The 12,130-nt window shown below is 38.0% G+C and overlaps 1 protein-coding gene across 1 annotated transcript in view; it reads right to left on the bottom strand.

The window, feature by feature from the left end:
- Nucleotides 1-201: 201 nt before the first annotated feature.
- The window catches only part of RBM25 (RNA binding motif protein 25), a 26,962-nt gene continuing 15,033 nt past the window's right edge, over nt 202-12,130 (bottom strand). The window contains exons 6-14 of the mRNA XM_026651247.1: nt 10,109-10,331; nt 9,657-9,746; nt 8,534-8,607; nt 7,715-7,865; nt 6,952-7,276; nt 6,027-6,301; nt 5,292-5,390; nt 3,857-3,904; nt 202-1,823 (exon numbers count right to left, since the gene is read on the bottom strand). Of these exons, the coding sequence (XP_026507032.1) occupies nt 1,731-1,823; nt 3,857-3,904; nt 5,292-5,390; nt 6,027-6,301; nt 6,952-7,276; nt 7,715-7,865; nt 8,534-8,607; nt 9,657-9,746; nt 10,109-10,331 (1,378 nt within the window). The 3' untranslated portion in view covers nt 202-1,730. The remainder of the gene's footprint in view (nt 1,824-3,856; nt 3,905-5,291; nt 5,391-6,026; nt 6,302-6,951; nt 7,277-7,714; nt 7,866-8,533; nt 8,608-9,656; nt 9,747-10,108; nt 10,332-12,130) is intronic.

Here is a 12,130-nt window from a genome sequence, read left to right as displayed (position 1 = left end):
TAAAGAAAAGCACACTTTAAGCATACAAACTCAAAGGGATGAAAAGGGCAAGTTAGGACCACATCTGCACGCTTCTGTTAAGCGCATATAGAAGAGGAAAAAATTTCTCTGTGGACATTTGTTCTGGTTCCTGACCTGGAATAGATATGTTCAATAAAATGGCATGCTGCATGAAACTCCAAAAGAATTTGAGCCCCCAAATCAAATATATACATTTTTAATATTTGAAATATTTACATGGCGGAACCTTTACACGATCCCATTTGTTAAGAACAGTGTTTTCAAATGTCCTCTTAAGATGCAAGAATCTAATAACTCAAGGTCACAGTTATGCTTTCTAAACAGGTCAACCTGTATCCTTCAGTTAAATACAGTTACACAGATACTTGAACAGCTGTACTTAATTTGTTTGCTAATAAGAATTGTGTTTAAAAATTAAAAATGTTTGAGATAGTTTTGCTCCCTGGAAAACATTCATCCTGCAATCAAGACGGCTCATCGCACATCATCAGTGCCTTTTTACCTGGGTATGAGATAAAAAATGCAGTGTACAGTACATCTCATCATTTATACTGCATCAGTTTGTTTATAAAAATCCCATACAGACAAGGCAGGAAAATATCACCCTCTTTCAATGATAATACAGACTGCTTACAGTACAAAGAATGAAGGAAAACAAAACCAGGACTGGTTTGATAGTACACATAAAAACAGACTTCTACATTGTTTGAAAATGTATGATTTAGTTTTATAAACTGCTATAGTTAATTATATCCTTCAACCTTTTCTTTCCCAAAATGTCCTAAACTGGCATATTAATTTCTCTTCTAAATTCTAAAAAAGGTGTTTTAAAAGTAATTTCTTAAAAATCAGTCAGATTATTTTTGGAGGTAGGAAGGGCTAGCAGAGAAGGGCTAAAATGAAATAATTGTGCACAAGACATCTGAGGTAAAAAAGCATTAAATAGTGCTGAAGTCATCTCCCCATCATAACTAACAAAGAATAAGAAGCATCCTGTAATCTGCATTCCCTTTATGGGAAGGTTGAGCATTTTCAGGAGGAATCTGGCCAGTTTCACAAGGAATTCTAAATTGGCAAAACACCACCATTTTTCCTGCACGTTCACATACAATGAAAAGCTTAAGGCCACTCCTCTCCCTAAGTCAGATGAGGGGGACAAATCAACAGTCGCAGGCACGCGCTCACACATACTGTGAAAGCCGAGAAAGTCGCTCCATCCACTTATTCTATTTTTACAATTCTAATTTCAATTCTATTATGATCGTACTTTAAATAAAAAGGGGGGGGGAGAAGAGAGAGATGAGGATGATACACTTTCAGTAAAATCAATTCTCTTGGTCTGTATGATATAGTTCCACATTAAGTGCAAATGTTTTGCAAAACAATGGAGTCTTTTTAATATTTACAAGGAACAGATTTGCCGAACAAGATCACCAGAGACTTGTACAGTAGCTGCATCTTATAAAACATACCAGTAATTGTACCTGGTGAACTATAAAGAGAAACAATGCAGGATTCATATAACCATAACCGAGGGGGGCAGAGTGGCCTCAACAGAGCAGAGGACACGTTTTTTTTTCACATTTTCTACATAAAAAAAATACAGGTCTCACAAGTGTCTCCGAGGACAGAGAAAATTCAAAGTTCTTGAATGATGGAAAAGGAAAACAAAAAAAAACAAATGGAACCCTAAAAGCAAGGAGAGTGCTTTACTTCACTAGACCGATTTTCTTGGCTTCTGTTTCGTATATCAATAGCCTCCACATTTTGACTATAAAAACTTCTGCTTCTTCATCTAGTACCTACAGGTGGGGGGAAAAATATATTAGGTTATTGTGGGTTTCCAGTTAGTGACACTACAGTTAAACTTAGCAGAAAGACTTATTACTTTGGTAGGGTTCATAGGAAAGAAACATCTGGGGAGCAAAATAAATCGAGTTATAAAGTTATTTTCCATCATTAAGCAGCAATATTAAGTTGTTCCTGGAAAAAGTTATATGTATTATTGTCAAGTGGTGGGTGATATGATCCTAGTACACAAAATTAAAAAGCTTTTGAATTTTTCAGTAAGGCATTATATAAAGTTTAACGAGTACGGCTAGGGTCCTCTGATTTGCGTGAGCAGATTGCAATCACTTCACATATTTTAATTTGAAAGTGAAGTGAACCCAAAGTATCTTATTTCATTAAGTTGACTTCATGTCATAAGTACTTATTTTTATTATAACTCCAAGTAATCAATGCTACATTTAGTCTGCTAGGGAAGACCATATTTTATTCACAAATTAGGGATAGGGCCAACTGAAACTCTGGATCTGCATCCTAAAGTTCAGGAGGATGCGAGTGTAAATATCAGGAGTTCTGATCCATATCTAAACTTTGTGGCTGAATCCTATATCTTTAGGATGGGCCAAACCAAAAATCTTTTTTTCCGAGCCTCCCTCTGAAATTTGGGAATGTTGGAATCTGGATCCAAATTTTGTGGCTAAGGGTTATCTCTACAAGCTTTACAAGCAGTGGCACAGATAGTTCGCCGTGGCACCTTTCTTTCACACTGTGTTCTATCACTATTAAATATCCGTGCATCATGGTCCCCAACCGCTCCTTCCCACCATCAACAGTTGTTTTACAGAATAGCAACTGAGCAATTTTAAGTTTCAGAAACATGACTGCATGACAACGATCCAACAGGCTGAATTACAAAGCAGTGTTATCCTCTTATCCCATTCTCCAGCACAAGTGACTATGCTGCTATCCTCCCTAACACAGAGATCTGCAATCTGGAGGTCACTGCCAACTCTTCCTTTTCCTACACAATATATCCAAAACCCAAGCCTTCTTCTCTGTGTAAGCCATTAGTCTCAACCTGAGCACTACAGCCACCTGTGTTCTGGTCTCCCCCACATCCAATCTGCCCCCTTTTAAATGTGAACAAAACACAGCCAGTAAGGTCAGAATCTGACCTTCCTATTGCTTCTTTGGATTCTTCCAATAGATCTGTTTCACTTCAAGTTTCTCATGATCATGCTCTATGTAACTCTGCCCCTGCCTTCTTATTCTCCCATGCATTTGTTGCCCCATTGTGCCACCTTGATGCCGTTTGTCTGCTCCTCCAAGTGCCTCAATTTCTTCGATGCTGCTCCCTATCCTTCCGTAAGATGCCCTTCCTGAGCTGACTCACATGGCCACCACCCTCTCCTTTAAATCCCTTCTGAAGACCCACTTCTTCTGCAACACCTACAAGAAACTAGCTAAGTCATCTATTTATCTTTTCCCTTTATCTATCTTATGAATTAATTGTTATTTATGTGGAGGGAGAAGACAATGTTGGGAGGGCATAGTGTCACGACACAAACTGAAGCTTGCAATTGCCTCCCCCATCTCTGTAATGGAGCTGAACTCAAATCATAAAGGCAAGGATGTGGAGCCAGTCAACTTGTAAGTGGACTGATTTGACATATGTAAAATCTAGAAAATGACTATTTTGGAAATGTTCAGAAGAAAACTGGAAATGGATGTACATTAAACATACTACACTAGCCTAATTAAGAAAGTCCATCAGTGACAGCAGAATGCTATCATAATGTATGTGCCTGTGCTTCATCCTAAGTTTGCAGTCAATTACTATACCCAAACTACTGCAGAGAAAGGATCCATAACTGATGAATATTGGCAGAGATTCAACAAAATTCAAAGTTAGAAATAAGTATTAGCTTCTACGTAATGTATACGAGGCAACAAAACCAACCCGTCTGAATTGAGAGGTATGAGTGGGCCAGGGGGAAACATGAGGGGGGGAAAAATAGAAGATAATTGATATTCAATTTCAGCTTACCATGGCAACATCGTCCAATATGCTCTGCGGCGAACTATGAGCCATAACCTGAAAAAAAAAAAATATGGTTTTCAGTCTACAAACTGAGATCTGAAGAATTGTACTCATATTAAAGATCTCCGAAAAATTAGCCCAAATTTGAAATTGCTATAGCAAGCAACCCACTGTTTCGCCACAGCAAGTTATTAAGAATCCTTAAAGACTGCATCTACTTTCACAGTAGTGTTAGTACCAAGGTCACTGTGTGGGATAAGCACCAGCATTGCCTAGCTCCAACAAGCCACAAGGGACTCACTCAACTAACTGCTCCTACACTTCCAGCCTGGCTGTGCTAATTTGGGGAGTGAGGGGGAAGGAATGTCCCCTCCTCCAACCTGGATCTGCTATGGGGAGAGGATAAGGGGAGAATAGTGAGTGGGTGGTATCAATCATTCCCCATCACTTTGTTTTATTTGTTAGAGATTTGAATGGATGGTATTTATTTTAACATATTTGAAATTGTTTTTCAGCGCTCAAAGTCCTTTTCCAGGAGAGGGTGGCATTATATATAAAATTTAATAAAGTTTAAACAAATAAATGAAAACTTTGCTAAAATTAATACCTCCTATCAGAATTGTGCTCCAGAAGCCAGGCTTTTATTTTAAAAAATAAAATAAATGTTTCTAGCCCTATGGCTGTGAAGAAACCTTTTTTAAAAAGTGAACCAAATGTAAAATCAGTCCAGTGGTCTCTGCCTGAATCTGCAAACAGCCTGTTCCAAAGCTGTTACAAGTATCAACTGCCACATTCATTTCAAGGATCTATTAAATCTGAAATCTAACGAGGCAAATATCAGTATCACCATGGTTAAATATTTCAAATACTTTCATTTTATATCCACTTAACGTGCTTATTCCACACTCTCAAAGTGTATCCCACATTTTTCTCAGGTGCCAAAAGTCTAACTCTTCTGAACCCAAAAAGCAAAATCTCCTGCTTCCCTCCGAGAGCTTCTAATCGTTATGGATTTTCAATAAACACTAAAAATTAAGACCTATGGGGCAAGGTAAAATAAACTGAATTAAATATGAAAGTGAACAGGGATAATATACTGATTATTATTCACTTTCTTATTTAAATTATATAAAAATCTTTTTTAATTCATCTGAAGTTTCTGCAAAATCTCATCTGCTGCCCTGGAGGCTCTCACTACAAAAATCCAGTTAAGTGTGCAGCAGACTGCAAAGAGCGCGTATATGCATACTGTGAGTAAGTAAGTATTAAAGGAGCTGTCTTGTAATTGGGTACATGCACTAAATCTGTGTTGGCTGCTTGCTACTGGTCAACATTACAAACTGGTAGTATCTTCAAATGGTTATTCTCCAGCCACTGTCTTTTTAAACTGGAAACAAAACCCAGATGTTTAGAAAGTTATTCAGAGGAAAATTATATTAACCTTTGAACAAACAAAATCAACTAGTGTGGCTTCTTCTTCACCAATATATTCTATTATTTTTTTGTTGATCCATGGTCTAATTCGACGTTCCATTAATGTCTGAAAAGGAAAGAGAACACCATTTATGTCAGACTATTACCATCATCCTTACTGCCCATCAGTACTACCCAGAAGCCAGCTACTAACAGTGATGCAGAGGATCTAACACACTAATAGCTAGTGAAAGATCCAACATTATATAATGTCAGATCAATATTTTAATTCAATTTATACCTGCCCAACACAAATGCAGAGCAATTTTCTGCAAAAAGTTATACTACCTAACAGAACTGGTTAGAAATCAAAAGCTATTCCTCAGGGACCTGGTGACACAGTAAATTAAATGTCCCTAATTCTCACGTATGGTTTAAATCAAAAAAGTCTTATGGTCTACAATAAGTTTCTAGTGGACTTTTGGTCCTATCATAAAACTCATTATATAAATTTGTATCATCAGCTAGGGAGAGGCCCAGGAGTTAAAATAAGCAGGCATGGCATGATACAGAGTAGATGCTATCTGTGGACAGGAAGTACAGCATCAACTGTCATGTTTGATTCGAGTCAGAACTACTGATGTGACTCATGGTGACAAATGTTTTGTCTTTTTAGTGAATACCATGGTGCATCACTTGGCAGATTATGCTTTCTGATCAACATTAGCTTTATTTTTTTTAAATTAAAGAAGCAGTTACTCACTGAATCCACAATAGACCAATCAAGAGGATAAGCAAAGAGCTCTGGTTTGGCTGTGGGAATTTTCTCAATAAGACTTTTAATATGTTTGCGCTTTTCTTCTGTATTGACATTGCCCTTGGAGGAACCTTTATCTTCTTCACCATAATCCAAGGGGACCAATTTCCTTTTCCGGGGCACATCATCACTGTCTTCATCCTCAAATTTATTGAATACACTGTCCACGGGGAGCTTCTTCCTCTTCACAGCATTGGGCTGGCTTGGACTATTGCAGGCACCTACAAAGAAAGGCAGGAGAGAATAATAAAATATTTATAATTTGCAACTGAAGGTAGTTTTGCTTGTCTTCTCAGTAAAATTCACACCCCTAAATAAGGAATAGGGATATAAAAATTGTTCTCTAGTGCTTAGAGCAGAGGAAATGGGGGTCAAGACTCTTGTTCTATTCTGGATTCTGTCACCACTTTACTGTGCTGCTCTGGGAAAGTCAGCCTTTCTATCCCTTATTTTGCTGGTCTTTGAAAAGGGTATTATGAATAAATGTTTGTAAAGCACTTCTGGCCAGAGCCTACTGATGTCAATGGACAGATTTCAACGGGCTTTTAGTCTGATGCTTACAGGTCTAACAAAAGACATTTTAAGTACAAAGTATTAATCACAGCTCACTAGTAGAGCATTCTTTAGGAAACCACTCACTTAGCATGCCAAATCTGTTTTCTTCTTCCCAGATTTTAGACAAATCAGCTAATATATTAGGTTATCTTTGAGCAGGAAGAACATCCTAGGTACTGGCAATTTAGCATATCAAGATGCTCAGTTTTGCTCCCAAATCTACAATATAATTTGGAAAATTGAATTGCTTCTCAACTTCCTAGGTTTCTTCTCTCTACAAAGCCTCAAGGAAAATTGAAATGAAATGCCAACTTGCCCAATTTGAGGCTAAGTCCTATTTTAGGTCTATGCTCCTCTGGCTGTTGCTGATCAGGCGAGTTTTCATGAGGGATGATGATGCCACAGGGAGATTCATCACCAGGGGTGTTAGGGGTTGCGTTGCCACTAGCAGATGAAACAGATGGGGCAGAGCTGATGGGTCGTAGGGTTGGTTTAAGGCAAGGCTTTTGTTCTGGTTCCTCCTCCTCTTCCTCTGGTTCTTCCCTTTTTTCCTCTTTTTCTGGCTTTTCTTCCTCTTCTTCCTCAGATTCTGGCTCCTGTTTGATTTGTGGCTGTCGGCGCCTTTCGGCCTCTTGTTCCATCTGCAAATAAAAAGCCAATTAGCGAATGTAAAAACCTCTCAAAACCAAAATTGTGCTATTTGGGAAGATTCTGAAAAAGGACCTACTTAAATGTTCTGCCCTCTACCCCATGAAGTGTCCACTGCATAATCTGTTATTAAGGACTAAAATATACACAAACGCTACTACTGTCTTCATAATCGGATAATCCTGTAAATCCAAATAATTTTTTATCTGGATTTTTAAAAAAATAATCCAGATTAACAATTTTATGATACTTACATAAAGACTGGAAACCAAAAAAGCTTTCCATATCTACATTTGGACGAATAAAGCATATATTACCACCAGATCAACTATAAACCTCTAATTTATTAAATATGTGCTCAAACATTTAACTTTGCCTAATACTACAAAGATAGCTATGCATTTTCCTTTGTCAGACCAGTTGCTGCTTACCCTCTGGAGTTCTGCATCTGGATCTGGATGTCCTTCTGCCAGAAGGCGCTGCCTGATTTCTTCCAACTCTTCTTTCTCCCTCTTCCTATCTCGTTCATCCCCTTCCATCTCTTTCTCCCTATCTCTCAATCTCTTTTGAAGAGCACTACCCCTGAAGAAGATACAAACGTTGTGCTTAAAAGTTAAGAACAATCTAATGAAAGCCTTCTAAGACACATAACTGCTTCCATTCATTTTTCCATTAAGTAAAACCACAAGATGTATAAGTGCATCTTGAACCCTCTATTCTCATGATGGGAGATGCTAAAATGTCAACTCCCATTCTATACACAACTCCAAAGAAGCATCATCATCATGCTCAGCAGATAATGAGACATGCAGAGAGACAAGTGCTTTCTGAAATCCTGAATGAAAAAATTAGTTATTTCATAATTCACAGCCCCAGTATAAAGAGCAGAGAAATAAGTTTATATAGAAGTCCACTCTTCCCTCCCTTACCCACAGTTTTGGGACTACTTTGATCTCATGTTCTGCCTCACCCTAATGCAGTACCCTCATCTCTGTTAAAGGAGTGGGAAGGAGAGGATGCTCCTTGAAGCAGTGAGTAGCAGTAAAGCGTTACCCAGTTCCCTCAGATTTTGAATGTATTGACTCCATGAGGTAATCTAGCTACTTATGATCCTTATCACCACAATATTTGAGTGCCAAGTTCCCTGTAAACCCATGCCTCTTATTTTCTACCAGTAACCACGACAATTTTATTAAACAGCTAGTTAACGAGGATTGGATTATCCTGCTTGGTTGCTTACTCAAACGTACCTGTAATATTTTGGATCATCTCTGTCATCATCATAATCTTCTAAAAATTCTTTTAGCCGTTTGGCTTCTTTTGCCTGTAGCAAGTAGAGACATCAACATTACTGTAAAGGTTTTCTATTCCTTCCTCTTAGACAAAATACATCCAGTTTCATTCTATCCCTGTTTAAGCTATTGGATACAAATTCCCCCTGCCAGCAGATGGAGTGCTTCTGGAGTGGCATCACCCCCCTCCTCCCATATAATAGTGTGACAACTCACTAATGTTTGTCCATCTCTGACTGGTAGGATAAATGTCCCTCACTGGCAAGCACTGAAGTTCTCATTATCTAACATCTTGAAGCTTTTTCATATGGTCAATATTCTTGTGTCCTAAATAAGAAAACCACAATAGGGTTCTTCAAATAAACTCTTTATAAGCCAGATTTTTAATGGATTTGAAAGTGTCAGTTCAAATGGGCACTATCAGTTCCATTTAGTCTTGAAATTTAGATTTTATAAAACCAAAAGTTTCATAAACAAATAATTCTAACCAATAATTTTAGATTTAAATACTCCTTTGCAATGTGCTGCAGCATTGAGCTCATGCACGAGCCAAAATGTGGTAGAGGAACAGAATCTTAAAAAACCCACCTCATTCTGCAGAATCTGAACATGCCAAGCATACCACACGAGTACATCCAGCAGACTAGATCTGACCAATGTTTTATACGTCAGAAAACAGACTACGTTTACACTGAAAACTTGACAGGTGTGTTGGTCACAGTTGTAACATTTCATACTGAAGGTGCAATTCTCTGTAAGACAACTAGAGTATTTTGCAGCTGCCTGCCTCTCTCCCTGTTTTGCTTCTGCTAGAGCCAGGCAACCAAGCTTAATTTTTCCAGGATCTCTTACCTAACGCTTCTGCTTTACATTTTAAAAGCCATCGATCACAATTATGTGGCTAGTTAGCTTTAAGCTATTGTGTACAAAAATCCATGTGTTCTGTTGATGTAAGCAGGACAATACATTACAGGATATTTCACAGTAGCCCTTTATGTGAAGAAAATTACAGAATCTGTCTCAGTTCTAATTCAGACACAGGAAAAAATTTTTAAATCCAATTGCAAATAGTGAATCTTACCATTTCCCTTCGTCTTTCTTCTTCCCTCTCGGATTCTTTTTCATATTCTCTAGTTTTCTTCCGTTCTCTGATCTCCCAGTTTTTAAGACGCTGCAATAAAAATATACGAAATACTCTCCAATCTCATGAGCATTAAAAACAACTAAAAAACAAAACCAGTTTCCACATACTTAGAAATAATTAGGTCAAGATATACAAATTCGCTACTTATAGTTTAAACCCTTGGAATGAATGGGCCAGAAATTCCCCTCCAGACTGATTTAATTTGTGTAACATTGTGTTCTGAATCCTGTCATCCAGTGCCAAGGGGTTAGATATGGGGTTGGGGAAAAAATGGACTGTTGTGCAGTAAGACAACCACCAAGAAACACATGATTAAAAAGTCACTGACATCAGAAGCGACTTTCCAAGTAACTTGAAAAGTTTGAAAAGCATAGCTACTCCCAAACTACCTCTTGATAAGCAGCTTCCTTCTCACGTAGTTTCCTTTCCAGCTTTCGGCGTTCATAGGCATCCTCTTCATCCTCTTCTCGGTCCCTTTTCTTGTCCTTTTCTCGCTCCCGCTCCCGTTCTCTCTCCCTTTCCCTTTCGCGCTCTCGTTCTCTCTCCCGCTCTCTCTCCCGTTCTCTTTCCCGCTCCCGCTCCCGTTCACGTTCTCTGTCTCTGCTTTTCTCTCTAAGGACAAGAGCCAATACAATTAAGCATACAACCAGCTAGCTTATCTCCTCTACCAAACACACACAAACAAGTATTGGATGCAATTTCAAACACATAATACAGTATTGATACCTTCTCTCAGGGTGGATTTGATTTAAATCAAATTGATTTAGATCATGATTTAAATCACTAGTCAGGAAGACTTGATTTAATCATGGATTTCTACATAAAAGTGCATTCTTGTTGGTTGTTATAACCTTAATACATATTCTTCAAAACTCAGAGATAGATGAGACCCAAACTGGGTCTCTTTTACGGCCTGCTGCCATTATAGGTTTTCCCTTCTAGTGAGAGAATGGTATGGTAGATCTCAAACCAATGAAGGGTACACTCAGAAAGACCTCAAGACTTCTGGAATATGCTACTAAAAACAGTTTCACTTTTGTTTCTACTGCCTGTCCCTCCCTTCTCACATTTATCTCCAGAATTCTCCTTGTCCAGATCTATTCCGCCCCCAACAATCTTCTATTCATTGAACTTTTTGAAACTTTGCACTTTTAGAGAGAGGTAAGGGATTGACTCTGTGTACGCAAATTTGCAGAGGGACAATAGGGTTGAGGTCTGTTATTTCTCTCCTCTATATATTATTTATTTAAAAAAACATTTTTGCTGTTAACATGCATATTATCTCTGGAGACACGAATACACAGTTTGAGAACTGCAAAACTAAGCATTTCTGATGGTATCTTCTAGACTGAGCACTGAGTCCCATTGGGTAGATAGAAAGATTAACCTAAATAATCTATACAGAAGCCCCTGGAACCCTGTAAGATAGGGTCCCTAATCCATGAACTATTGGAACTCATTTACAAAACTTTTCTTAAAGATTACATGAATATATTGTCTAATACTATAGAATTAGAATTTATAATCCCTATTCGATGATGATATATCTTTGAGCTATAATGTATCTCTCTTTAGATGGGGTTTTTTCCTCAAAAAGCATTTTATCAAAAAAAAATCCAATTTAAATAAAAAAAATAAATTAAAAAAAAATCATTGATTGTTATCCACTCTGCCTTCTCTGGAGTTATTCCTCTTGTTATTGTACAAAATGATTAGCTATAGTGATGGTTATTTGATTATGTAAATCTACATTTAATTTTTGCTGTTTTTTAAACCTGTTTCTTAGTCAGCCCAACCATAAACACTTGGAATCACTAAGCTCACATGGCAGTAACTAGTATTCAAGGGTCAATGTTCTCTAATAGTTTTCCACGTACATGCCCCAAAGCTCTTAGTCCCCTTTATTTTCCAGGCCATCGTTTTACAGTTTAAATAACTCTTAAGGTTTGTGCTACTTGCACAGATCTCAGTTTGAACTGCAAGCTCAGTCCCTCATTCTTCAGGCTACCAGGAACAGAGGTAGGTCAGGTTAATCGTGGTGAAAAGGGAGAGCAGGTCTTGCTGAGCAGAAGTTAGGATCTTTTTATTTCTTTATATTTATGTATAAAACTTTCCCTTATCCTCTTAACAAAGGATATCACCTTGCTGAAGGACTATTACAGGGAGAGAGAAGGGACACCTCATGATGGAGGGCAGATGCTCTGTCTGAAGAGGCATAAAGGGATCTTTGGTGAGGATATAGTGGGTATGCAACCAGTTATGAAAAAACCCTCAAACCCAATCTGTATGAAAGTCACATCCAGCTGCCTCACCCAGCCCTATAAGGATTCTTCTTTTCTTTCTCCCGCAGAAGACAATAAGAAAGCTAGATAGTTGTGCAAGGTATGAAAGATCATCTTTCCATAACACCC

This window comes from Terrapene carolina, unplaced genomic scaffold (genome assembly GCF_002925995.2).
Source record: "Terrapene carolina triunguis isolate 2854851 unplaced genomic scaffold, T_m_triunguis-2.0 Scaffold96, whole genome shotgun sequence".
NCBI classification, from domain to species: domain Eukaryota; kingdom Metazoa; phylum Chordata; order Testudines; family Emydidae; genus Terrapene; species Terrapene triunguis.
This window is presented reverse-complemented; position numbering and strand designations above follow the sequence as displayed.